The sequence below is a fragment of the Caretta caretta genome, chromosome 4 (assembly GCF_965140235.1).
Source record: "Caretta caretta isolate rCarCar2 chromosome 4, rCarCar1.hap1, whole genome shotgun sequence".
Lineage (NCBI taxonomy): Eukaryota > Metazoa > Chordata > Testudines > Cheloniidae > Caretta > Caretta caretta.
Genome location: NC_134209.1, coordinates 104265097 through 104292663, shown reverse-complemented (window position 1 = coordinate 104292663; position 27567 = coordinate 104265097). Strand labels below are relative to the sequence as shown.

The 27567-nt window shown below is 40.8% G+C and overlaps 1 protein-coding gene across 4 annotated transcripts in view; it reads right to left on the bottom strand.

Annotated features, from left to right (window-relative positions):
* Positions 1 to 2267: 2267 nt before the first annotated feature.
* GABRA2 (gamma-aminobutyric acid type A receptor subunit alpha2) overlaps positions 2268 to 27567 on the bottom strand; it is an 84976-nt gene continuing 59676 nt past the window's right edge. For 2 of the 4 annotated variants that reach the window (XM_048848422.2, XM_048848423.2), the window contains 4 exons: positions 23987 to 24130; positions 22965 to 23117; positions 14585 to 14787; positions 2268 to 4542 (listed from right to left, as the gene is read on the bottom strand). In XM_048848422.2, coding sequence (XP_048704379.1) covers positions 4234 to 4542; positions 14585 to 14787; positions 22965 to 23117; positions 23987 to 24130 — 809 coding nt within the window. In that variant the 3' untranslated portion in view covers positions 2268 to 4233. The remainder of the gene's footprint in view (positions 4543 to 14584; positions 14788 to 22964; positions 23118 to 23986; positions 24131 to 27567) is intronic. The other 2 variants (XM_048848424.2, XM_048848425.2) reach the window with 2 other exon arrangements.

The window sequence follows — 27567 nt, the reverse complement described above, 5'->3', positions numbered from 1 at the left end:
AAAATTTGCACTAAAGAGCTGGGAGAACATGAGGACATAAATAAAACATCACAATAGCACAGGAGTTCGCAGCTGTATTAAATATAAATGAAAGGTGAAGTTACTTTGTCTGTTTAAAAATATCAACAAAAATGTTTGGAAGCCAGTGCATTACAACCGACACACTAAGACAGGAGACTACCACAGAGGGTGCCAAGACTGATAAACCCTGGGCTCTCTATATTACTATTAATATTTGGGTACTATTCTCTAGCCTTATGCATCAAGGAGTAAATGTTGCAGTCCCTACATCGAAAAGCTATTCTTTAACCCTAGCTTGGAACCATGTTGAGCCCAGTGCAAGTCACCACAGTGTTAGGCCATTTTATTTATTTTTTTATAGTTTTAAATTATTAGTGTATTTATTTGTGGGGTCACGTAAGAAATGCAATACCAGAAAGCTTGGGAGGATGGCCTGGGAGGGCAGAGGGGGTGGGAATAAACTAGAAAGGGACAGAAGTTAGGCCAAACATTCAAATTTAGGTTCCTACATCTATAAATAAATCTCTTAAATAAAAGTGGGCTGATTTTTGGAAGTGCTTAACATCCACAAATCATATTGAAATTGATCAGGCTTCCAAGGCTACGTCTACACAGGGATAAAAGACCCACAGCACAGCCGCAGCTCACTTGAGTCAGCTGACTCGGGCTCACAAGGCTTCGCCTGTGGGGCTAAAATTTGCTGTGCAGACATCTGGGCTTGGGCTGGCATCCGAGCTCTGGGGCTCTGGGAGAGTGGAGGGTCCCAGATCTCAGGCTCTAGCCCAACATCTACACCGCAACTGTCAGCTGACCTAGGCCAGCCATGTGTTTTTTCCCCATGTTGTAGATGTATGCCAAGTGCTCAGCATCTATGAAGGTGCCTAAATATGAATTTAGGAGCCTAACTTTTAAGGTTTGAAAAATCTTAGCCACAGACTAAAATGAATTAAAAAAAACCCCTAAGGCTGGCATTTCAAAATTCATGTTCGGGTACTTGTGTTCACATAAATCTTTGCATTCAGCTATACAGTTGTCACTCTTAAGAACACTCCAGTTTTATTTTTAGTCATTTTCATCATCATAAATGATTTAACATTGGAATCATAAGGACAACTGATAGAAATTGCTTAAAATGCAATAAACAAAAGAAGCCAACATTAAATTTAGACCAACCGTACAAGGCTTCAAGCTGAAACTGCTTTCAGATATGCCCTTGCAAATCCCACTGACTGCATGTAGCTCTCTGAAAGCATATTTATGCACATAGATTGCATTGACATGGTGTTTGTTTCTCTACGTCGTAAGTATGCGATAAAGGTCTGGTGGTTATGCAATTTACTCTAGGTGTTGCACAAGTCTAGAGGGACTGTTCAGTGAATTAAATAGTTGCTCCTAAGGCATTATTTTTGACTCTGCTCCCAAAACTCCCATTGATTTAGGTGGGAACAGGAGCAGCCCTTCTGTGAAGTTGAGGGCGCACAATTTACCGCAGTCCCGGTGCAGCTATAAATTAAACACGTTATTTTTCTCAAGCGAAGACAGGACTTGCTTGATTCTGTAAGTCAGATACCTTTGTGTGTGTAGCTGTAAAAAAAAAACTATACAGCCCTCTCCCGTCACACAATCAAATGGACCTCTGGACACACTCACATACACTGCTTAATTTGCAATGAAAGAGGTGCCAGTGCTCAAGCCATTTTTTTTTTTTTTACATTCATGACTGATACAGCAAGCGCAGAGGTGCTGGGGCTATGAAATGCCAAGCCTAGAGGTGCTGGGGCTCAGCCCTGGCACAAATTAAGCACCGCTCATGTCTAGAGGGCAGAGTTCTGACTTCCCATTATTTGAGACAGCAAACCTAACGTTGCTGAGCTATCTGGGATGTAACTGGGGTAAATACAGACCTTACTTTTTATAAGCCCAAACCTGTGAGGTGCTGAGAGTCCTCAACTCCTGTTGAGGTTAATGGGAGTTGAGAGCCCCCATCAGATTGCAGGATGGTGCCCAAAGGTACATGAAAACAGCAATCAACCTGCTATCTGAGAGCAGATAAGCCTGGGCCTCCACTATACTACACAGTCACAGATCTTTACCAGAAACAGACAGAAACATGAAAGGATTTTTCTACTGGACCAATATTTACAAATATTCTACATATGTACATATGTATATATGTTATACCTGGACACTATGACATTAAAGGGATCTTTTATAATTTACAAATAAAACATTTTTAAAATGTATAATTATACCATGAAAAAACTTTTTATTGCTTGCCTTCAACCCTTTTACACTTTATCACCCTATTGCACACATCTCTGTATTACATGGAAGATCTACATTTATATATAAATATATATATGAAAATAAGGATATTTCTATTTTAATGTTTTGAGTAAAGTGCTTGTTTTTCAACTACCGTTGATGAATAAAGATGGTTTTATTAGAGGGGATGAAGGGAATACACATTTCACCAGTGGTTCTCCCTTCTATTTTACTGATGTTGTATGGAATATCTTGCTTGACTAAAGTCAAGTCAGTCTTCATTGTAAAGTCTACTAATAAAATGCATTTGTGACCTTGGCATCTATACTGTCATGCAAAGCACAAAATAGAATCACATTAAAAACAAAGAAAAAGACAAGAAAAATTAAACAGCAAAAAAAGCAATGTTAGATTCTTCTTCTTTGTTTTTGCTAGTTTCCACGTCTTAAGATAATTCATTTATTCATTTTAGAAATATTTGTACAAGTTTGTCAAACTTTGAACATACCTATTTTATGCACTATACTCAAGTACTGTACAAAACTGCAATAAATGACACTATACGATGACATATGTTTCTACTGTAAACACACCATCATAAAGGTGTATCTATTTTAAAAGGCCAACTAATAACTGCTAATGTATATGTGAATCAAAATATTTTTGATTGGCCAAGTATATTAAAATCTAAATACAGTGCACAGTTATTAGTTATGCCATGATTTACCAGGCCTTTCAGGGCATAAGGAATATTTGCAAAGGTTCAGATGAAAATTAATTTTACTAACATTAAATATTCATATAAAATTGCAAATGGCAGCTCCAATTTTGTTATATTTTGTGTATGAAATAATTGACAATTACTGATGATGCACTGAAGTTTATTAAAAATAACACTCAAATCTTAGCAAAACCCTTTCTAGTATACAAAGTTGTTAAGTGATGTCAGTGAAATGTAAAGTTGCAATTTACAAAAGCAGCAATAAATCTTATCCATGAGGACAACTTCCTGGATTGCAATCCCAAACTGCAGTTTCCTTTGAAAACAGTGGCTTCTATGGGCAGATGTGAGGAAGCCTTTTTAAGGCAGATTTTCCTGTAAATACGAAGCAGGAAAAAGAGCATTTTATATTTCTGATATACTTGACCCTGAAAAATTTCTGAGTGTCAATTACCAATATTTATGAGCCTGATGTCAATCTAATTTAAAAACAAAACAAAAAACCTTTTCTGACCTTGCTGAAAAGGAGAACTTGGTTCAGCAACCTCAGAGAAACAAACACTGAGGAGAAAAAAAAAGTTTTTCTAGTGGAAGTTGATTGATGCTCACCACTGCTCACTTAAATGAGTTGGAATACTTCATTAACAAGTTCAAAGCAGGTCTTGAAGTAAGGAACTAATGGCTTTGGCATTCCAATAGTCTTTACTAAGTTTTAAACATAACTACTTTCCAAAATGGCTGTGAACAACAGAATAGTTTGAGCTCATCACTCTATAATATGTACATGGGCACTACCATTGTATGAAATAAGTTTTTTTAAAAAAAATCATTTTTAATGACAGCTTATCCCATTAAAGTAGAATCAGTTATTTTATAGAAAAATAGTTTAACTTTAAATTAAGAAAATACTGTTCCTAAATAGTTATGCAGGACCATATTGTCCTCTAATTGTATGGAGAAGATATAATTCTGTGCATTTGAATCCCAGTTTAAAGGAAATCCCCTGGGTAGAACTTCTAAAGAGTTGGCTATATTAGCCGTGGGTGTTATCTGTTTACAGATCCATGAATAAACACTGTGTGTCTCCTTTGGAGATACACGGATAAGATATCTATATACATTCTGTACATATTGGTTCACAGATTAGCAGTTATTAGTCGTACTGTACATAGCAAAACAACCTAACTGATATAATGATGCTATACATTCCCAGTGTAATTCAGCTTTTAGGTTGAGGGAGCAAACCCAAGTAAGACAGGTTCCCTGTTTAAATATGTAGCCCAGTACACTAAGTTAAAAGTACCAAATAAGACTGGAAACACTATTCTAGACATTCTGTCAATTTTGCTAACACTGTTGAATGTTTTCTTTGCTTCTTGCGGCTTGGCTTCTGGCTTTGCCTTGTTGGGTTCTGTGGTTGTAGCACTCTTGGAGATTGTTGGTAGCACTGAGTCCTTGGTAATATTTGGAGCATAATTGGCAACAGCCACTGCATAGGCATTGTTTTTCTTAATGACGGATGCTTTTTCTTTTTTCTATTGGAAGACAGCATGGAGTTAAATATTTACTGCATGGGACATTTGCCAAATCAGATTCAATAAAACAGCATTTCAAATGTTTTTAAAAAAAGTGAAGATGGGAAAATAAATATCGGTGATTACTATAATGACAAAGCATATGTAGACGATGCCCTCAGTCTCCCAGATGGAAGCTACAGAATAGTGTCTCAATCTAGTAAAGAAATCTGCAAGCATAGGCCCTTATGCCCACACGAGTCCCACTGAAGTCAACAGGAGTCTCCAGGGGAGAAAGGGTCCATGCTTGTGGATATCTTCGAAGGACTGGCTTCTCCCTAGATTGATTGAGTAGGAGCCAGCTTCAGAAAAGGATTACAGTCTCTAGTCTTGTCTTGAGGCCCAGTGTTCTGACAGAGCTAACGGTAAACAGGAAACAGGGAATGGATCAGGAAAAGGGCCACCACCAAAATAAAACGTAGATGAGAATGATACAATCCACTCTCATTGATCTAATGCCCAGTTCCCACCACAGTGAAGTGAAAGGAGGATTACGATGACTGCTGAAGGGGATAATTAAAGACTGATTGCACAGCCAGGTGACTAAGGTTACCTGTCAGTACATTTATATAAAAATTAGGAAGTGGGACATCTCTCCTCCCCAAATCTAATGTTTGCATTACTCATAAACCCCATAATTCCACACCAATAAAAATACAAACTCTTACTATAATTCAATTATTTAAGATACTCCAGTTACTCACATATATTTTTAATTATATTTATATTGCTTGCTTGGGTGGCTGAGGATATTTTAAAATCCTGCAACGGCTAAAACCTGGGGAAGAGACATCTGTTAGTGAGTAACAGCCCTACTTCATATTATCATCACTACGTGAGGTATGTATCTACTTATCCCTGCCCCAGATCTGATGGTCAGGATTGAGGGTGAGGATAAGGGTAAGGAGGCCTGCCAATGGCCACTTCCACACCCTGTCCCTTCATCCCCTTAATACACAAACCTGTAGTCTGTACAAGGTAGGTTGGCTGTCTATGTACCATAACACAGATACCCGAACAAGATGTGAACTAACAGCTATGTCTTTTCAACAACTGTGGCCCAAAAAACCCTTCCATTCTCTTTCCTGCACTATGCAGGATCAGCTCCTAAGTTATAAAAAAAAAACCACATTTTTAAAATCTAATCATCATCTTTCCTATTTGCTTACTTTTTGTATTTCATTCTGCTTGCCACTTGATTTTGAAAACATAATTTCCATTTTTTTCTTGTGTGCTAATACAATGCTGCAATGTTTGCGTTGCAAATGTCGTAGTGGAATGTTAAAACCAAAAACAAAAAATTGTCTTTATTGGCTTCTTTTTTTTTTAAATCCAACCACCTAAAAAATATTTCTGTTAATATTAAATTTTGTAAGACTTAAGTTACACGAACCCTATATTTTGGCCTATACTCCTTGACGGTGACTCATCTTTTTGACTATGCAAAAAGCAATTGTAATAGCAGACCCTGATAATCTACCTTTTCTAAAATGGTGTCAATCAGATATATGAATGAGTGAGCAAATGTAGGTAAACACATACAAGTCTGAGCCATGTCTTGGGTCATTTTTTCCCCTGGAAAACAAGCCCACACCCTGCAAAGAGTTCTGTCTGAACAGAGCAAGGTTGACTTCACTGGCCCAGCTTCAAGAGTCTGACCACATGCAAGGAGGTTCAAGATCTGGACTTCAGAGGCTAAATTTTCCAAGAGACCATCACCCTTTAGGCAGCTACACACGGCAGTGTGGACATAGCCTGCCTTTCACTGTGGTGTGTAGCTACACATACCCTCAGACACCACAAGAGTGGTGTGAACTGTAGATGTAGCCTATGTTCCATGGAAAAAAAGCTGCTGGAGGTGGTCTGGGGAGGGCTGAGTTTCATTCCAGTTCTCACCTCATGTGAGGCATGGTGTGAATTGGTGTACTGACTGGAGTGTGAATGCGGACTGCTATGTACTATGGAAATTCCTATGATCCCCATCTCAGTTCCCCAATGAAATACAAGTTCCAAGCCTACTCCAGAGTTAGAGAAGAACCTCAGTGGAATGTAAACACAGTCATTTCTCCTTGACCCTGACACATTGCTTATTAGCTGAAAGTGGCTGAGCTTTGTGTTGTGTTCAGGGTCAGGGTGTGTAAAACCAGAGAGAAAAAGAACAGAGAGATAGGTGCATATGAGCTAATCTGCAAAATCCCTTCTTTCATACCCAAGAACCGTGATTTTTAAAAAATCTATTACAGTATTTGTAATCCCATTAATGGGATTTTTCATATTATGGTAAATTGTGGGTTTTGTATTAGAAACAATTGAAATATTGAAAGCTTAATTTTTAGTCATTACATGATTTCAGGGAAGTAGATATTGCAGTACTGTAGAAAATCCCAACATGATTTTGTTCTGAATGCAATTTCTAATTTTCAAATATTTAGACAACTGGATATGGGAAGACTGTAATTATTGAATAGGTTGTTAGAAGATAGAATATTTTCAATTGACAATCGGTAGGTAGCCTTTACAGAACTAATCTTGTCATATATGAATAAGATGAATTTCAGAATGGACAGTTCATGAGCAGTAGAATTAAGGTAGCAATACTGAAAGAAAGGCTGGAATGACTTCCTACAGTAGTCACTTACATAGGAACAGAGCTAGATTCCTCATCAGTACATTTGAGAGTTGTAAGAAATAAAATAGGGAACAGGTCAACTAACCTATTTATAAGGAAAGGGCATTTAAGATCAAGAATGATAACCTGAGTAGACACGCTGTTGATGCTGGGTCACTTGAATTTTGCTTGTTTTGCCCAGGGAAGGCATAGTTTAGCTGTTAAGCAGCTGCCACTTCTGAGATCATGCAAGAACACTCTTACACTAATTTAAAGAAATAGCTGAAGGATGATTGGAGCGTTCATATGGTCTTCCTATATCATTTATAATGGAGTGTCAATGTGCCAGTCAGAAAAGCTGCATTTGTTTGACATGCAGATAATCTGTTGGTAAGTGATTCAGGATCTATTTCTAGAATCTAGAGAGTGATGCCTGAAGTTGTGGGTGTCTCATTCTTCACTAGGAACAAGAGGAGTTAAAAAAGGATGCGCTGTCACTTTTTCTACTGTTCTTCCTTATTATTAATATAATATTTTGCACTTATATGCACCACTTTACACATTCAAACCACTGTGCAAACATTAACTGTTAATCTTAGCTTCACTCCTATTAGGGAAATACATAATATTGTACCCAGGTTTGGGTCAGGAGCAACCACAACTTGGAGTTTTCCTTAGCTGACATTCTCTCTCATTTACTGAATGAGGGTATGGTAGAGAGAGTAATTACATAATATAAAATCAAGAGACAGCAATAACATTTGTTCTGTGTTATTTACAACAACAATGTACAGGACTTGACACCAAATCTTGCAATAACGCCAGTATATTCAGGTGATTAAAACACTCTTACATTAAGTTAAAAGTTTCCACACACATTGTCCCTTCTACAACAATATCAAAAGTACTTTATGTTTTCAATTGATTCAAACTTCTGTTGATCTAAGGAGTCCCTGAGGGTATGTCTACACTGCTTTTGGCTAACTGAGCTGTTTTCAGATCCTCCGGAATCCATTACAATTAGCAGTAGGTGTCTGGTATCATCCCATTGTGTTTCTGGTCCTCAGACATCACTCATTTTAATATACATTATTTCTCATATTCTGTGATCTCTTTGCTACCTTCAGTCCAATTGGATTATATTAAACTGCACTGGACTTGAAAAATGACAAGAATCAAATTAACTTACTGGTATATTGTTTCTCAAATAAATTATAAAGTGAATACTGTCTGATGAGCTAGAAACACAACTGAAAATAACCCATACCTACTTCATTTTAAAAGGATGTTCAATAATGGAGTATAAGCGATTTGAAAACAGGTGCAACAAGCCAAAGTGTCATCAATATGAGTATGTTTTTGTTCAGAATTTAAAATAAATGAGCTAAATCCTGAACTTCTAATTCAGGCAAAATTTCTGTTGACTTCAGCAGGAATTTTGTCTTAAACTAAGTATGTTTAGGATTTGATAATATATAAATTGAGAGCACACAAAATTTTGGTGTGTGGAGACTTCTTAAATGAAATATTATAATGAGAGTTATTGCAAGATATTGTAAGTCTCATAGTGTCTCAGCTACTGCTATTACAGCATAATGACTGTGTGTTATAACTCTATGCTTTCAATAAAACCAAGGGTGTGACTGAAGATTCAATCTTGCATTGATTCATTCAGATGTCATTTGTTGGCACTAAGAATAGAACATATACTAATTTCAGCTTGTTTGTGAAGGCAGGCAGTCACATTGTGGAAACTAAAGATTCAATTTAGTGCCCACTGAAATCAATCTGAGTCTTTCCACTAACTTATATGGGTGTTGGATTTGGGCCTAAAAGCTATCAATAGGCAAGGAGTCTGCAGGGTAAAATATACAGGACCATATTTTCAATAACAAGTGCCGAAGTTGTGCCTGTAGAATATGCAGATCCTGTAAGCACAAAAAAGGTGATTACATGTGCAAAATATGCAGTTATTTATGCAAACCAAGTTTCTGTGCATGCAACTACTTATTTAATGCATGAAGATAACTGTTTAATTATGGCGTTCTTATTTTGAAAGTCTTGCTTAGACTCCTACTTTGAAAGTTGTCCTATAGCGTAAAAAAGAAATTTGAGATTGAGCTTTTCAACCAACAAGAGGTTACAATTAACCGAATGGATAACGTGTATGTTAGAGGCTAGAGCTCAGGACTGGAGGGTCAGGAATGGCAAGTCCTGGTTTCTGGTTGGCCACAGTCTCACCATGTGACCTTGAACAAGTTACTTCACTGAAGTCTTTTTTCCTGATCTGTAAAATGAGAATACTTCGGAGCTCACACAGGCTTAATTACATTATGAAGGTTTGTAAAGTGCTCTGTGGTATTTGAAGAATGCTAAAGAACAGCAAACTATTAACACCTACTCTCTATATCTCAGAAAGCCTAATATTCAACTGAACATTAAGCAAATTGAATCAGAGTCAAAATAATGATTGTAGTGAAGTCTCGCTTTCCTTAGCAAACCACATGGCCACAGGGACCCAAATGACATTTTCTTGACTCTCTTGCAGATTGATGAGAGTTGCCAATAGAAGCGCAAAAAGAGCTGTTACTGAGAACTTGAGCAAAGAGGGTTCCGCATAGTGCAGACAAATGTGCACAAGGATCAGCACCATGAACAAACCGGAACTGCACTAAACTCAGCACTGATGGCTTAGGGAGAAAGTGGCCGTGACCAAGGGCAACAGAGCCTGAGACACCATGTGGTCAGAGCACAGCTGTTTAGATGCAATCCAAATCTGTAAAAACCATGAGTACGGTGCTGGCATTTTAATGATTTTCCAGTACTCCTACAGCTTGTCTGGAGCGTGTTTACGAGCTGCACTTGAAAGAAACTCAGAGGGAGAGCAGCCACATGGGCCAGCCACTGAAAAATGTGTCCTGAGTTCTAAGGAAAAAAATTCTCTCATTCCTAGCTGCATAACACCTTGTGACCTAGTCTGAACAGGCTATTCTTGCCAGCCTACCCAGCTGTCTTGCCTCCTACTCTCAGCTTCCTCCACCATGCTTAGAAGTCCTACTAATAGGTCAGCACTTACTTGCACCCTTGCCAGACCAAGCCACTGATTAGGGTAATGATAAGATGGACAAGAAGAAATTTCAGGTAGCGTACGAGATTCATAAAAACTAAACAGGCCTTATCTTCTGAAATTAAATTGGTCAGAGGACCATTATGTGCTTGCATTTTTCCATGCTTTCTGGGATTTAGATACCAGGCCCATATTCAAGTTTAATTATTTTTTGCAAAGATCCTCACAACCAGTGATACAAGTGGAATCCATTTCTTACTGGTACGCCCCTCCCCTCCATGGGGGGGCACATGACCTCCTCATGTGACCCTCCATGTGACTCAACACCCCGCCCTCAGCCCAGGGCCCCTACTTCTCCCCATCCCTGCCCCATGATCCACCCCCCTTATCTTGGGGCTGGGAGGGATGGTCTCTATCCTTCTTCCGCTGTGCTGGAGACTCCCCTCTGTACAGCAGCCAGCCCCGCAGGAGGACAGGACTGGGGGCAGTACAACAGCCACACCAGAGGAGCTGCCGGCATGGGACCGCCCGGGAGCCCCATGTTTGGCTCCTTTCCCAGCTGGGGTTCCAGGGAGAGCCCTGCGGTTCAGGGCTCTCCCGGGAACCACAGCAGGGAAAGGAGCAGAACACCGGCAGCATCGCCAGCAGCTGTACCTCCCCCAGCCCTGTCCACCAGTGGGGCTGGCTGCTGGACAGAGAGAAGAGACCCTGCATGGAAGGGCTGGGGCAGTACAGCTGCACCGGAGGAGCTGCCAGCGTGGGGCCGCCCAGCAGCCCCACAATCTGCTCCTCTTTCCGGTGCGCCATACCAGCTATAAATATCTTGCTGGTACTGTGTACTGGAGCAGACCGCCCTACTTGCACTGCTGCTCACAACACGCTGGTCCACCTAGAATTTGCCGATATTGCACGTCCCATGGTTAGGGACAGCCTCTCTTGAGTGCACGCCTCAGGTGACAGAGCTAGCTTCCTGCACCTTGTTCTGAGTGGAATCACACTGTCCAGCCACTCTGAGACTGGGTCTCTAGGCTGCAGGCCCCTTCCCCAACCCCAGATTTCTCAACCTGCTAGCTAAACAGCCCCAGTTGAGTTTGGCACTTGTAAACCTTTTCCCTTCAGGTGTCCACGACAATATAAGTTTGAAGTGACCCAGAAACAGCGTCTTCAAAACAAAGCATTATTCATTCACCCAAAGGTAGAAAGCACACAGAGCAAAGGGCTAAAGAGCAAAGAGTCCCACACCTATATTGTCCCTTACCTACACTTTAATCTTTCCTTGAACATTTTTGTAAATTCCCCTTAACCCAGCTAACTCCCATCTCTAGCTGGGAGGAGCAGACTCTCCTGCCTGCAGCATGCGGTCTTTGCCTATGTGTCTCTCCTTGTCTGACTGTTAGCTCTCCCTGACACTCCCTGGGCAGCCCCCTCTCATTCCCATGGGAAGCATCTTTAAGATTCTGGGACCCCCTTTGATCCTAGGCCTTCAGCCTTATGATGAGTAAACTATGCAGCCTGGTGGGAGCCAAGCAGGGCCATTCCCTAATTAAAAGTTTACCCCCCCTTAATCCGTTAAGGAGCCACTATTTTGGTTGCTATCTACATGAAGATCGCTATCTTAAAACAAAAAAACTTCGACTCCAGCGAGAAACTGCTGAATTGGAATTCATTTGCAAATTGGATACTATTAATTTAGGCTTAAATAGAGACTGGGAGTGGCTAAGTCATTATTCAAGGTAGCCTGTTTCCTCTTGTTTTTTCCTACCCCCCCCCCCCCGATGTTCTGGTTTAACTTGGATTTAAACTTGGAGAGTGGTCAGTTTAGATGAGCTATTACCAGCAGGAGAGTGAGTTTGTGTGTGTATGGGGGTGGGGGGGATGTGAGAAAACCTGGATCTATGCAGGAAATAGCCCGACTTGATTATGTAAAGAGTTGTCACTTTGGATGGGCTAGCACCAGCAGGAGAGTGAATTTGTGTGGGGGGGTGGAGGGTGAGAAAACCTGGATTTGTGCTGGAAATGGCCCACCTGTTGATCACTTTAGATAAGCTATTACCAGCAGGACAGTGGGGTGGGAGGAGGTATTGTTTCATATTCTCTGTGTGTATATAAAGTCTGCTGCAGTTTCCACGGTATACATCTGATGAAGTGAGCTGTAGCTCACGAAAGCTCATGCTCAAATAAATTGGTTAGTCTCTAAGGTGCCACAAGTACTCCTTTTCTATTTTGGTTCCTGTTTGCTTCCTCTTAACACCCTCTTTGATTTAACTCCTGGCATTTGGGCAGGTTAATATCAGACATAACCTGAGGGGCAAATTATATTTATAAATAAAACCCTACATATAACTCCCTCATTCTTCACAGTGATGCAGATAAAGCACAAGAGGGAAATGGATAACTATAAAACAAATAAGGAAATAAAGAAGTTGGGTGACTGTGACAGTATCTCCAATGTTCTGAAATGTAATGGATGCAAGTGTAGGAAGCTGATGTAAGCAGAGTCAGGATGAGCTCTACCCTGACATCTGGTGGTGAATTGTGGCAAGTTGTGGAAAAGAACTTCAGGGGCTGATCTCATTTGCATAGGCACACCCACCCAGCCTAGCATGAGCCCATAGCTGCCCAAATGGTCATTTTGGCTGCTGTGGGATCCCCAGTTTCTCTGTTATTGAGGCAGGAAGAATAAATTATTATCCTGATTATGTGAATCAAAGTCAGTGGAACTATACTTGGCCTTTTGTTATGATGGAGGGACTTGCCATCAACTAAGTAGCACTCGTTAGGCAAGGAACATGGGTTCCAAAACTCAGTGAATTGAGAGAGGCTGAGGACAGGTATTAATACCTGGTGGTATGGGCCCCTTACACTAATTGCACTTCCTCCTCTCTCCACTGTGGAATATCAGAGCTAATTTTGATTCCATTTGGAGTCTAGTTACAGGCTGCTGAGCTGAATTCACTTTGGGCCAATGGTGCACCAGCACTGAGGCTCCCCTACTACAAGCTGAAATCACAAAAGAGCTAAACTTACTAAGAGCTGAAATCATGGAGTGTTGTGTTAAGTAGTGGGGGAGCCTGAAGATATATTGTGGAGCAGTTTGCGGGACAGCTGGCAGAGCAGAGCGGCTCTTGGAGCAGAGCAGTTTGCGGAACAGCTGGAGCGGCTCATGGGATGGCTGGCAGAGCAGAGTGGCTGGTGAAGCGGAGCAGTTTGTGGGATGACTGCAGTGTGGAGTGGAGTGTGGAGTGGAGCAGAGCCGCATGGAGAGGTGGGGCAATTGGCTTTGGACCCCTTAACCCCCCCCTCCCATCTCCACCCAGGTTGGGAGGTAAAACTCTGCAGATAAACTTTCGAACTCTGGTGCTGCACTGACCAGGGACAAAAAGAAAAGGAGTACTTGTGGCACCTTAGAGACTAACAAATTTATTTGAGCATAAGCTTTCGTGAGCTACAGCTCACTTCATCGGATGCATCTTTTCTTTTTGCGAATACAGACTAACACGGCTGCTACTCTGAAACCTGACCAGGGACAGAGACTTTTGGGTTGTTGGACTTTTGTGACTTTGGGTTGCTGGACTCAAAAACCAAAGGGAAAGGATATGCCCCAATTTGCTTGGGGTGGGTTTTTTGCTCATGGGTTGTGTTATGAATCCTGTTGATGGTGTTTCCACAACATAATGCCACATTGTTTCTCTATGTTATTAAAAGGCTTTTGCTACACTCAGACTCTGTGCTTGCGAGAGGGGAAGTATTGCCTCATGGAAGCGCCCAGCGGGGGTGGTATATATTTGTCCCAGGTCACTGGGTGGGGGCTCGAGCCGGTTTTGCATTGTGTTATTGGAATGGAACCCCTAGATACTGAACCCGGCCCTTCTTGCTGCCAACTCTGATGGGCAGAAGGGTTATAGTTATTTTCAATAAATCTGAATAAAGATATTTTACAGAAATATTACTCTGATTTTATTCATTTCCACATGAAGGACTCAGGAGCATAATGTGGTGTAACCTCAGATTTTATATTTTTGACATTTAACGAGACTCAAATAGGCTATTGATTAATGTGGCGAAAGCCTTGACACAATAATCATTTTTCCAAGGACAGCCTGCTAGAGAAAGTTCTTGTATGCAGTTCAATTTCTGCGAGACGTTGGCAATTTGAGCACACACTTTACAATATCTTTCTATCCACACCTACTTTCATCTCACAAGACATAATCTTTCTATTGGTTTGAAATTTCAAGTATTTTTCAGTAGTAAGCAACTACCAAAATATCTGTTAAATGCTTTCTTAGAATTGACTGGAAATATAAATGTGTTTCATTATCATTTACCTTATCATTGACTACGCTTTTTCCATCCCATGCCCATCCTCGTTTTGTGAAGTAATTTACAGTGGCAAATTCTATCAATGCAGAGAATACAAATGCATAACAAACAGCAATAAACCAATCCATGGCTGTTGCATAAGCTACTTTTGGGAGGGAATTTCGTGCACTGATGCTCAACGTTGTCATTGTCAACACAGTTGTTACTCCTGTAAAGGGTGGAAAAAAAGAAAATGTCGGCAATTTTAACTGAATTTTGAAATTGAATAAGATTGAGAACAGGAACATCTTACAGTACATTTCTAAGAATTATAAAAATGTTTACATAATGTTCATATAGTATGGTGGCATACTAGATGCACCATATGGAAGGTGGCAGCAGAATTTTCCTTTGTAACCTAGTTTTGATTCACTTTTTTTTTAAATAAAATTTTGGTGAAAAATGTCTGAAGATACAGTCTTGAAAATACATACAGATTTTTTTTTTCATTTTTTGATCAATCAGACTTTTGGGAGAAAACCCCACAGCGAGGCAACTAAATTAACTAGTTTGCTTTATGGAATGTGTCAAATCACTTTGCAGCAGTATAGCAAAAAGGACATGTTGATGAGCATTTGCAGTGCCAATAATCCCTGCCTCCTCAGTTTCCTGCCCAGTTTCCCAACCAGCGAACCCAAGGGATGGTCAACTTTTCTGAGGTCAGCCTGGCTTCAACTGCATTGCAAACAATGGAAAAGAATTAATGGCTAACTTTCCAAGGAGTAGTCTTTTGTGTCCACTGTCAAAGACTATACATGTTTGGCAGCCATTCTGACTAAGTACAGCCTGTGGTTTCACTCCCATGGGGGACAATAGGAGATTGCAGGTATCTTTGCTAGTGGCTGTCTCACTTCCACGTACAATTATTAAGTGAGGTAAGCTGGTCAATTTCTCACTGAGGTAAAACGGATAATATTATAGTACGACAAATTAATTGAAACTTTCAGATCTACTATTTGTATTTAAACACTGAACAAAACAGGGAAAACAAACAAAAATACTTTGCGCTTCATGAAACCCCAATAGTGGAAGATAAAGCCATACTCAAAACAATACAAAAAACAGGATATATAGAAAAAAGCCATATACCAATATAAATCCACCCATTGACACAAATACACCAACAATTCCCCTAGTAAATCAACCCTACCCAACCAGAGTCACCAAAGTTACACTCAGGCACCCTTAACTCTTCCATCTCTGGAATGCCATTAAAAATGTGTCTCTCTCCTGGATAAGAAACAATACAAAGTTGTACACATACCAGAGATAAATATATCCACACTAATATTGACATGTAGTCAAAAGAGCCTCAGTGACAAAAAAAGAATTACTAATAGCATCTCATAGCTCACAATTCAAATATTACAAACAAAAAATATTTGTTATAACTGGTTACAGTTGCTAAGAGGAAATAAAACCAGATCCCTAAAAGAGCAGCAATAAATATTAACTTCACAGGATTACAGGAAGGAATATCAGCATCAAACAAAGAATGGAGAATTCTGAGAGAAACTCAGCAAGATCCTCCATCACTGGAAATCAGTAGTCCAGGCTTTGCAGAATGGGGCTCCACCATGTATGTTTCCTCTACTGGCAAGGTACTTTTAAGCACCATTGGGAAAGGAAAGGAAGCAGAGAGTGGGTCTGTTCAGTCCCCTTCTGCCTTTGCTGTCTCTGTCCCCCATCAGACCCTAAGCAAGGAATCTCATTCTCTGAGAGGATTGTGAAGGGAAAAGGAGGCTAGGCAGAAAAGCTCCATTCTTCTCTTCCCTGCAGTGATTAAGAGGACTTCTCTAGAAGTTTATTGCTTATTGCACATAGTTTCCAGGCATCAGGCCACACATCAGATATTTCTATTTTTAGAATCCACCTATTAGGGAGGTAGCAATAGTTACAAAATCAACAGCAATACTGTTGTGTCAGGTGGGTGCTATCCCACTGTACACCGTGCAATGCAGAATAAATACTTTATGAAAACATGCTGATATGCATTAAATGCTTGTTCAAGCATTTATTTCCCTTCTTAGATTTCTATTATCTGGCTCAAAGAACTTTGCTGATTACTTTTGATTCCTTCCCCAAAAGAGAGAAGGGAACACCACACCTTAAACTTAGAAGTAATACATACAAACTGTACTACTATTCAGGTAATTAAGATAAATCAATTTCATTATACACAGGTATCAATGAAGTAATTGCTTCTCAAAGATAAGATGACAGGAACTCCTCTATAAATATATACAGCAGCCAACAATGTTCTGTTTAATTCATAATGTTTGGAGAAGACTAATTTTCTTGAAGCCACATCGGCTTCTTCAGAATTCTAATTCAAGATTTGTTGGTGACCTTTTCTAGTCTTGTTTTAAATGTCATTAGTTTACATCCTATAAACTGCTACTGGTTGCCAGTTCCTCTAAAATGTTCAGCTGCACACTTTGCATCCCAAACCCTATTCAAATTGCAAAATCACCAAACAGCTGTTAATGAAGGTTTCTGGACTTTTATTTATCTATTCAATAAATTGAATGATGTCCAAGTGATCACATTTGTATAACCTGGACTGAATGAAGAAAAAAATAAAGGTAGGTTTCAGAGTAACAGCCGTGTTAGTCTGTATTCGCAAAAAGAAAAGGAGTACTTGTGGCACCTTAGAGACTAACCAATTTATTTGAGCATGAGCTTTCGTGAGCTACAGCTCACTTCATCGGATGCAATGTGATCCAATGAAGTGAGCTGTAGCTCACGAAAGCTCATGCTCAAATAAATTGGTTAGTCTCTAAGGTGCTACAAGTACTCCTTTTCTTTTTGAAAAAAATAAAGAGAATTTATATTGCAATGCCAGATTTCCAATGTGGAAATCTGTGGCATTCTGTTCTTCAATCAACAGACAACAGATTTTGAATTATTAGGATTAATGAAAATGTAAAAACCTTCTGCATTATAAGGTCTCCCTTAGGGCAAAGCATTGTATAAAGAGAATTTACCTATTTCTCACTGTTGGACCTACTATGACTGAAAAAATCAGTAATGCTGAGGAATCAGGCCTAACTAGTGTAAAAGGAAGCACATATATTTCATGTACTATACAAAGATGGAAGAAAATTCACATCTGTACATTAGCAAGCACATAGAATGCATGTTGCTCTAAACAGTATATTAAGGGTCTGATTTTCCATTCCATTACCCAAGTTTTAATTTAAGAGAAGAAACACTGGTGTAACACTGGTGTGAGAGTCATGAGTGGATGGGCCCTCTGGTAAGTAACACAGACAACACCTCTTTTGAGGAAAGCAGTCTCCTGCCTTCAATCATGCAACAGTCTGAACAATGCTACCAACTCAACAAGCCTCATAACCATTGCCCAATGACTAATCACTCTTTCATAAGAGAGAAGGTTGATAAGGAGATGAACAGTCTCCAACTACACCTGACCTCAGGCAATAATATCCTAACCCTTTCTCAATCATGTTGCAGATATGGCACCAAATCAATGGCAAGAAACGCTTCTTTTCTTTTATGTCAGACTGTAAGATGGCCACAAACAGTGACAGACAAAACCTTAACTTTGGCATTTTCTAATTTTACTGTTTAAAATATGGTTCTAGTCTATAAAAATGACATTGTGGGATTTCATGTTTAATTGTTTCAATGATTTTATGTCAAATATACTTAGTTTATAAGTATGAAGATGTCTTTTCTAACTGTCAGCCCTGCAAACCCAATCTGTGATTTGAAAACCAAGCTGGTTTTTTCCTTTCTTGTGCCTCACAACCAGTAATAAAGGTTTTCCAGGCCAAATACTTCCCTCATTTATACTTGTGCAGCAGCCCCATCACCTATCCATTCCTGCACTTGGGCAGTGATTCTTTTAAAGAAGTGTATCTGCAATAGGGATATTATATGATTGCAATGGGAGTGGAATGTGGTTTATGCTACTGCATATAGGACAGGAGATGGTTTAGGAGAAAATCTTGCTATTAAAAAGTATTCCACCTTGTAAACATTTTGAGCAGCTCTGTATTAGTCTGAACCCTATCTATATCTTAGCATTACATGCATGAACTAACAGATGTAGCTCCAAATCAGAAATCAAATAAAAATAAAAATTAGTACTGATGCATAGAAATGAGCATCAAATGGTCCTTGGCCCCAAAAGACAGACTGGATGGCCTTTCTTCCCTCTCCTATTCAGTGTACAGGAGACGGACTCACAATGTCCTAGAATTCAATATCAACTCATTTCAGTTTAATTTCTAGTACAAATATGAATACTCGAGAGTGCCCTCAATACACTGGACATGTGGATAACTACTACAGTAAATAAAGCTAGCTGAAGTGCAAAAACATTATATGCAACTTCCTTTTGATGCTCCTCACTTTGCCTTTTCTGAAGGTGATTGGAATAGTGCTAGAGGAGCTCGCAGGAGCTGTACCACCCCAAAATTTGCCTTAGTCTTCCCGTAGCCACTCCTCCCAGAGCAACGGGTACAGCACTGGATTAGCCACTGGGCCCAGGCCCAGGGGCCTCAGCCAACTGGGAGGCCACTAGCTTCTCTTGCCCACCGGGTGGGGTGGGGGAAGCCCCTGTGTCCCCCAATCCTATAGCCGGCAGAAGCCGCGGGATGGGGGAAGACCCCTGCAGCATCCACCCCACCCGTCCCCAGCAGAAGCCATGGGATGAGGGAAGTCCCCCAGCAACCCCCAGTTTTGCCTCCAGCAGAGAAAGCCCGCTGTACTCCGACCCCGTTCCTGGCAGAAGCTCCGGGGTGGCAGGGGAAGCACCTGTGCCTTACCCAGCTCTCTGGCAGAAGCGCCAGGCAGGTGGGGAGGGAGGAGCCCCAGAGCCCTGACCCTCGTCCCCTGCAGAACCGTGGCGGGTGGCAGTGGAAGCCCCAGCACCCGGACCCCCACTGCGTCCCTGGGACTAGAGGACCTCTGGCTCCCCACTATGGCCCCATGGCCATGGTGCAGGGACAAAGCTTCTCTAGTCTTGGGGCTCGGGGGGTTGGGGGGCAGAAAGGAGCAAACAGGTTGTAGGGTGGGCAGAATTGGGGGCCCCTGGGTGGAACAGGGGCAGGGTCCTTGGGAAAGAGCAGAAAGGGGTGGGGCTGTGGGCAGCACCACAGGCAGAAGGGGCAGAACAGGGGAGGGCACCGCAGACAGAAGGGGTGGGGAGGGGCCCCTCACTTGCTCTGGCCCAGGGCCCCAGGAAACCTTAATCTGCCTCTGAACCACGCCACCCTTACTTCTGTTCTGTCGCTGATGCCGGCACTGCCTTCAGAGCTGGGCGCCCAGCCAGCAGCTGCTGCTCTCCAGCCACTCGGCTGCGAAGGCAGAGCGAACAGAACGGCAGCTGCTGCCTTCAAAGCTCAGTGGCCGGAGAGCAGCGGCTGCTGGCCGGGCGCCCAGCTCTGAAGGTAGTGCTGCCACTATCAGCGGCACAGAAATAAGGGTGGCAATGCCATGCTAGGCTAGTAGAAAATATTATTATAAAGATACTCAATTATATCTATGGAATAGCAAAGAAGAAATATTCTTACAGAAACATAAAATACCTTGGCTAACATTTTCAAATGTAGGCATCTAACTCCATATTAGACAAATAAGTGATCTCATTTTCAAAGGGTAATAATATTTTCCCTTTTATTCATAAGCACGGTTTACTTCTAAATCAATAAATCACACTAGCAGGACATAAATGGAACTCTGAACGCTAAGGTACTTAAGAAACTATCTGAAGCAATCTCAGAAACATTAGTGATTGATCAATTTAGAGAACTCACGGAGGATGGGTGAGGTCCCAAAGGACTGAAAAATGGAAAACATAGTGCCTGTCTTTAAAATGGGAAACAAAGAGGACTCAAGGAATTATAGATCAGTCAGTCTAACTTTGATACATGGAAAGATAATGAAACAAAATATTTTAAAAATCCACTTGTAAACACCTAGAGAATAACAGGGTAATAAGGAATAGCCAACATGAACTTGTCAAAAACAAATCATGCCAAACCAGCCTAATTCCTTTCTTTGACCAGATTAATGACCTTGTGGATGGGAGGGAGGGGGGAATTGTAGGTGTCATACATCTTGATTTTAGTAAGGCTTTTGTCACAGCCTCGTGACTAGACAAAATTACTCTAAGGTGGGTGCACAACTGCTTGAAGAATTATACTAGAAGAGTAGTTATCAATGGTTCGCTATCAAACTGGTAGGACTCATCTAACAAGGTCTCACAGGGGTCTGTCCTTAGTTTGGTGCTATTTAATGTTTTCATTAATGATTTGGACAATGAAGTGGAGAATATGCTTACAAAGTTGTGTATGGAACCAAGCTAGCACTTTGGAGGACAGGATTAGAATTGAAAATGATGTTAACAAATTGGAGAATTGGAATGAAATCAGCAAGATGAAATTCAACAAAGATGGAAAGTACTTCACTTAGGAAGGAACTACAAAATGGGGAATAACTGGCTAGGCAATAGTACTTCTGAAAAAGATCTGGGAGTTACAGTGGATCACAAATTGAATATTAATCAACAAGGGGATGCAGTTGCAAAAACAGCTAATATTCTGAGGTGTATTAACTGGAGCGTCATATGTAATACACAGGAAGTAATGGTCTTTACTTAGCACTGGTGAGGCCTCAGCTGGAGTACAATGACCAATTCTGGGTGCCACACTTAAGGAACAATGTGGAGACAGTCCAGAGAACAGCAACAAAAACGATAAAAGGGTTAGAAAACCTGACCTATGAGGAAAGATTAAAAAAACTGGGTATGTTTAGTTTTGAGAGGGAAAAAGACTGAGGGGGGACCTAACAACAGTCTTCAAATCTGTTAAAGGTGGTTATGAAGAGGACAGTAATCAGTTGTTCTCCACGTCCACTGAAAGTAGGACAAGTAGTGATGAGCTTAATCTGCAGTAAGGAAGATTTAGGTTAGATATTAGGAAAACCTTTCTAGCTATAAGAATAGGTAAGTACTGGAATAGGCTTCCAAGGGAAATAATGGAATACTCATCACTGGAAGTTTTTTAAGAACAGTTTAGACAAACATCATTCTGGGATGGAGTAGGTATGCTCGGTCTTGTCTCAGCACAGGGGGCTGGACTAGATGACCTGAAGATCCCTTCCAGCCCCACATTTCTGTGACTCTAAGTCATGTAGTCTCTCTGTGCCTTAGTTCCCTATCTGTAAAATGGAGATAATAGTCCTCCTCTACCTTATCGGGGTGCAGATAAATACGTTCAAAATTGTGAGGCACTTAGATACTTCAGTAACAGAGGGCATGTAAGTGTATTAGATAGACAGAACTCCTTGATCTCAGCTGCTGAACTCATTCACTACCTCCCTCCTTGCATCACATTCTAGTTTGGCTGAAGAAGAAGGATTTGGCCTAAAAGCACATGTTCACTAGAAAAAGAATTGTAGTTCGCACACTGCAATATTTTGAAATGAAGTGGGACTTCCATTCTGCTTAGTTTATAAATAGAGCTAGAAGTATATATACACCAACACCACACTAACACTCGTTGATAGTATAGATGAAATCTTTCAGAACCAAACCTCAATATAAATACAATATTTAACTTGAAAACATTCAAGATTAGAACCTTATTACTTTATATGCAAACTGATCCCTTAAAAAAAAAAAGTCAAGGAAATATCTGTATGCCACTTTCATATGCTAATTCTCCTGAAAGGGCTTCAGGAGACCTGTAGCCTGCACCTGAAGGGTCTATGGACTACAAACAACAGCACTTTGTCACTTGAACTTGAATCAGAACTTGAATCAGAAACCATGAACTTGAATCAGAAAGGATCTTTGTAACAAGTTCTTCTGCCTCCTGAGCACCCTTCATAGCCAGAGGTCAATCTGTGGAACCCCACCTCTGCTCCCTCCTTTTCAGGGCTCCTTACACAGACTTTTTCTGTGGTCAAAAGAACCCTCCTTGGGCTGTGGGTTTATGCACAGAAAGTAAACTCAAAATAAAACAAAGTCCAACAAACATGTTTTCTCAGGGTCTCCCCAGCCTCAGCAGGCCACCCCCAGCCCTTCCTAGATAGAGTCTTAGTCCCAAATCCCAAGACTCTGCTCGCTCCTGAAAGTCTCTACTCTCCCTAAGCACACACACATGCTTGCCACTTCTGAGTGCTTTTAATAGGGGAATCATCCGATTCCACTCTTTCAGTCAGCAGGGTTTGCTAGCCCCAGGCTCTCCAGCCCATACAGGGCAAGCCACCCTATAAAAAGAACTAAATGGGCTTCAGCTGGTTTCAGAAATGCTTACTGACCGCTGCAGAAGTTGCCTAATGCACATGCCATGTGTTCCTCAGAATACTCACCAAAGACTGTTCTTGCAGGTACAGATTCTCTGTTCAGCCAGAACGACACTTGGGAGAGAATGACTGTCATGATGCAGGGGAGGTAAGTCTGAATCACAAAATAACCAATTTTTCTCTTTAAGTGAAAATGAGCGGTCATTACTGTATATTCACCTAGTACGTGAAAGAGAAAAACAAAAAACCCTATAAAATGAACTATTAGCCTCTATAGACAATTCATTTTCCTGGCAATTAAAGGTAGCATGGTAAATCTATGTGAAACAAATGTGCTGTAGATATAGTCTACAAAACTATTTAGGCAGAAAAATCCTACTGAATGTAAATGAACTTTTTGACTTTGGCTCTGTGGGCTGTATCCTACTGTCACTGAATTCAAGGAAAGTGTTGTCATGGGGTTCAATGAGAGCAAACTTGGATCCAATATTTGTCCTGCACAATATATTCTAGAAGTGAATTTTTATACTGTATTTACAAAGAAAAAACTGTGTGCCATGACAAAGACCTTTGGTGATCTTGCATGTTCATACACGTGGGCAGATACTGGTGGACATGCAAAGCCCCACTGAAGTCAATAGGGCTCTATGCAGATGCAAGGGTCAACTACATGTATGAGCCTGTGGGACATACCAATAGGCAATGCTAATAATCCATTGTCCAGGAGGAAAAAAAAATCAAATCATACCATGAAGGTAGTAGACTGAAAATGACACTTCCCATCTTTCACCTTAATCAACGTTTGAGTTACAAAGATTCATACAAACCCTTGATATTAGGTTTCACGAGAGCCTTTTGGAAACGGCGATAGGGAACAGTTTACCTCCACTGCCACTTGTAATTTCATTAAGCTTCAAGGAATTAGCAAATTGTTTTTACAGGCTGCTCATAATATACAATATTACTGAAATGGAGTAATCTTATTACTGCCAATACTGGTTTTGGCAGTCTAATGACATAATACCATCAGCATCTTATGCTTATTATTATAAAGCAACTATCCTTTTCTTCCAATGCATTTTACTAACCTGTACTCGATTTAACTGTCTCCTTTCCAACTGTTTGGCCTAGCAAATCATACTGATTCAATCTAGAGCCATCCGGTGCAACCTGTACGGAATCAGATGCATTGTAAGTCCAAATGTAGGTCACTTCTGAAGTTGTGTATGCATCTATGGAAAATATTAAGAAAATATTTTGTCAGCATTTTAGAACAAAAAGTGTTCATGATTTGCAACTTCAGGGCGTAAATAATTAGGAGAACTATTTAATTATTATTATTAATAATAATAATAATAATAATTATTAGGAGAACTATTTAATTATTTTCCTAAAACTGCCATCATAGTCTAAGACTGATAGGGAAAAATAATATTTAAATTGCTTGAGAATATATAAGTATGCTGGCCTCACAGTATACATGCAGCACAGGACTATATATTGTTAATTTTCATTGATATAACCAACTGAACATTATTGCTGTTAAGTTACACGCAAAATCTGTTTATAAACTGTAAAAATATTCATTGGAGATTACTTATTAAATGTGCCCTAAAGCCTGAATTGGAGTGGGTGCCTGTGTCAATGATTTGTTATGTGTAGGACAGATTAACTTTCTGGAAATTTGTTTCTGCTTATCTATGGAGTCTGAAATGAGCTACAAGCTTTTCCTGCTTGTTTGACATTCATATCTAAATATGGTGGGTCTGCCTAACACTGCAACAAGAGTCACTGCGCCCTGCTGTTTCTGGGCCTGGTTTTTCTCCCTTAAATTTCACTCCATAACCGGGCCCCTCTGAAAGGAGTGGGACATGCAGACTGTTGGGGCTGCTCACACAGTCCACTTCAGAGGATAGCAAAAGGGAAAATACCCACTTTGCCAAGGAGCACTATGAAGGGGCCCACTCTTACTCCTGTAGAGAGGAGACTAGCAAGCTATTCTGAGCTCATTCAGCACTAACCAGGCACACTTGTAAGACTTACTCCGCCTGGAGCAGGGAAGCTTAAAAATGGACCACCACCATAGGAAGGGGTTGCGAACAGGAAGAAGATTGCTACATCTCAGAGACTGCTGACCACAGAGACAGATCAACCAAGAGGGAGACAGTCGCAGGCCTCACTGCCCTTGAAACCACCTGGACAAGTTCAAAAGCAGGGTACCCTAAGAGAAGAAGCTGTATGTAGACCCTAATTAAAGACACAATACCAGCTGATAAGCCAAGCCCCAAAGGGGTGACCCCAAAAGACTGCCTAAGAGACAGTCCACCTTTGCCTTTCTTTTCTTTTACTCTGATTCCCCTCTCGCTCAAGGGAAAGAGAGAGAAAAGGACCTTTCTTTCGTTTGTTTGATTTTATTTGGAGAACCCCTCATGAGCTGCAAACGGGGAAGGACATTATAAACAACTTAAATTGGGGTCTTCTGGGGGCTCAGGGGAGCCCCAACCCTCCCACAGGAACTTTATTGCAAAACTAATAGCACTGCCAACATAAACTAAAAATAAAAGGAACTAAAACTGCCAGCATTAATGCATCTTCAATGATTGGGAGACAGGAAAAGATGAGTATGTTCAGCAATTCTAGCTTCCCTTAAAGGTGGATGCGGTCATACAGAGTGTGAATGTGTTATTCTATGTGTTGTTAGGACACTGGCTTAACACTTGCTGCATGGGATGCCTGGGGCTGTTTATTATACAAGAAGTAGGTGAGTGTTTCAAGCCAGGGGTGCAGCACTGAGCAAGACATGAAGAGCAGAGTGGGAGAAAGTACAAAGGAAACAGTAGGAGGGAGATTTGTGCAGAACAAAGGCCACGAGACGGGAAAGATATTTCCATTGCAATAATAGAAGCTGTACACAACACTTAGCAAGTGATTCAGAAAAACTGTCCATGTAATCCAAATAAAACCACCAAGGGGAATAAAATTCAAGAAATAATATAATCCTGTCCCTTACATTTATTTTGTCAAAGAAAGGAACATACTTTTCCAGTTTGATATCCCCAATCGGCAAATGGGGCGTGAAGAGAGGAGGCTAAAGCATTGATGGAAGAAATCATATTCAGAGTCTGATAGTGATAAGTAAATTTAAATCCTATGCTGTGGCTATAGTGCAGGTGGAGAAAGAAATACAACATATCACCTAGCTGAGTTTCAGTCATTTTCATTTGAGAAAGCTCTAGAGCTCATGGAGGAGCTAATGGCTAATAAAATCTAGCAGAGACCAAAATTGCAGAGACTGTTAACACCTCCCTGAAGGATAGTGTGTTGCCAGCTTCCCACATATATGCTGCTGGAAGTCTCTTGCCTGACAAATCACCATTACAGTCTTGTCCCTAACCTTCCCATTTAGGGTTAGGTTATTGAGAAGCATGAAGTAAGGCAATTCTGGTATCATCTGTTATCCTATGATTTCTCTGATTCTTTCACTTTGGTTTTTGTTCTGAGTATGGCAGAGAGATTGCAACAGTCTTGCTGGTTGATGATCCTCCTAGTGATAGAGGATGCACGTTTACGCTGCAATAAAAGACCCGCAGCACAGCTGCAGCTAGCCCAGGTCAGCTAACTCGGGCTCACAGGGTTTGGGCTGCGGGACTATAAAATTGTAGTGTAGCCATTTGGGCTTATGCTGGAGATGAGACTCCGAGACCCTGCAAGAGGGACGGATACCAGAGCCCAGTTCCAGCCTAAGCCAAATTCTACACTACAATTTTATAGTCTGGCAGCCCAAGTCAGCTGACCCACGCCAGTCACTGGTCTTCTACTGTAGTGTAGACATACCCTAAGTGTCCATTCTGATTTTTTTTAGGCTCGTCGGTACCCTTTGATAATAATGCTGATCGTGATAAGAACCTGTCAAGGTTCCTCCCCCACTCTGAACTCTAGGGTACAGATGTGGGGACCTGCATGAAAAAAAACCCCTAAGCTTATCTTTACCAGCTTAGGTCAAAACTTCCCCAAGGTACAAAATATTACACCCGTTATCCTTGGAATGGCCGCTACCACCACCAAACTAATACTGGTTACTGGGGAAGAGCTGTTTGGACGCGTCTTTCCCCCCAAAATACTTCCCCAAAACCTTGCACCCCACTTCCTGGACAAGGTTTGGTAAAAAGCCTCACCAATTTGCCTAGGTGACTACAGACCCAGACCCTTGGATCTTAAGAACAATGAACAATCCTCCCAACACTTGCACCGCCCCCCTCTCCTGGGAAATGTTGGATAAAAAGCCTCACCAATTTGCATAGGTGACCACAGACCCAAACCCTTGGATCTGAGAACAATGAAAAAGCATTCAGTTTTTTAAAAGAAGACTTTTAATAAAAAATAGCAGTAAATAGAAATAAAGAAATCCCCCCTGTAAAATCAGGATGGTAGATATCTTACAGGGTAATTAGATTCAAAACATAGAGAACCCCTCTAGGCAAAACCTTAAGTTACAAAAAAAGTACACAGACAGAAATAGTTATTCTATTCAGCACAATTCTTTTCTCAGCCATTTAAAGAAATCATAATCTAACACATACCTAGCTAGATTACTTACTAAAAGTTCTAAGACTCCATTCCTGTTCTGTCCCTGGCAAGAGCAGCACACAGACAGACACTTTGTTCCTCT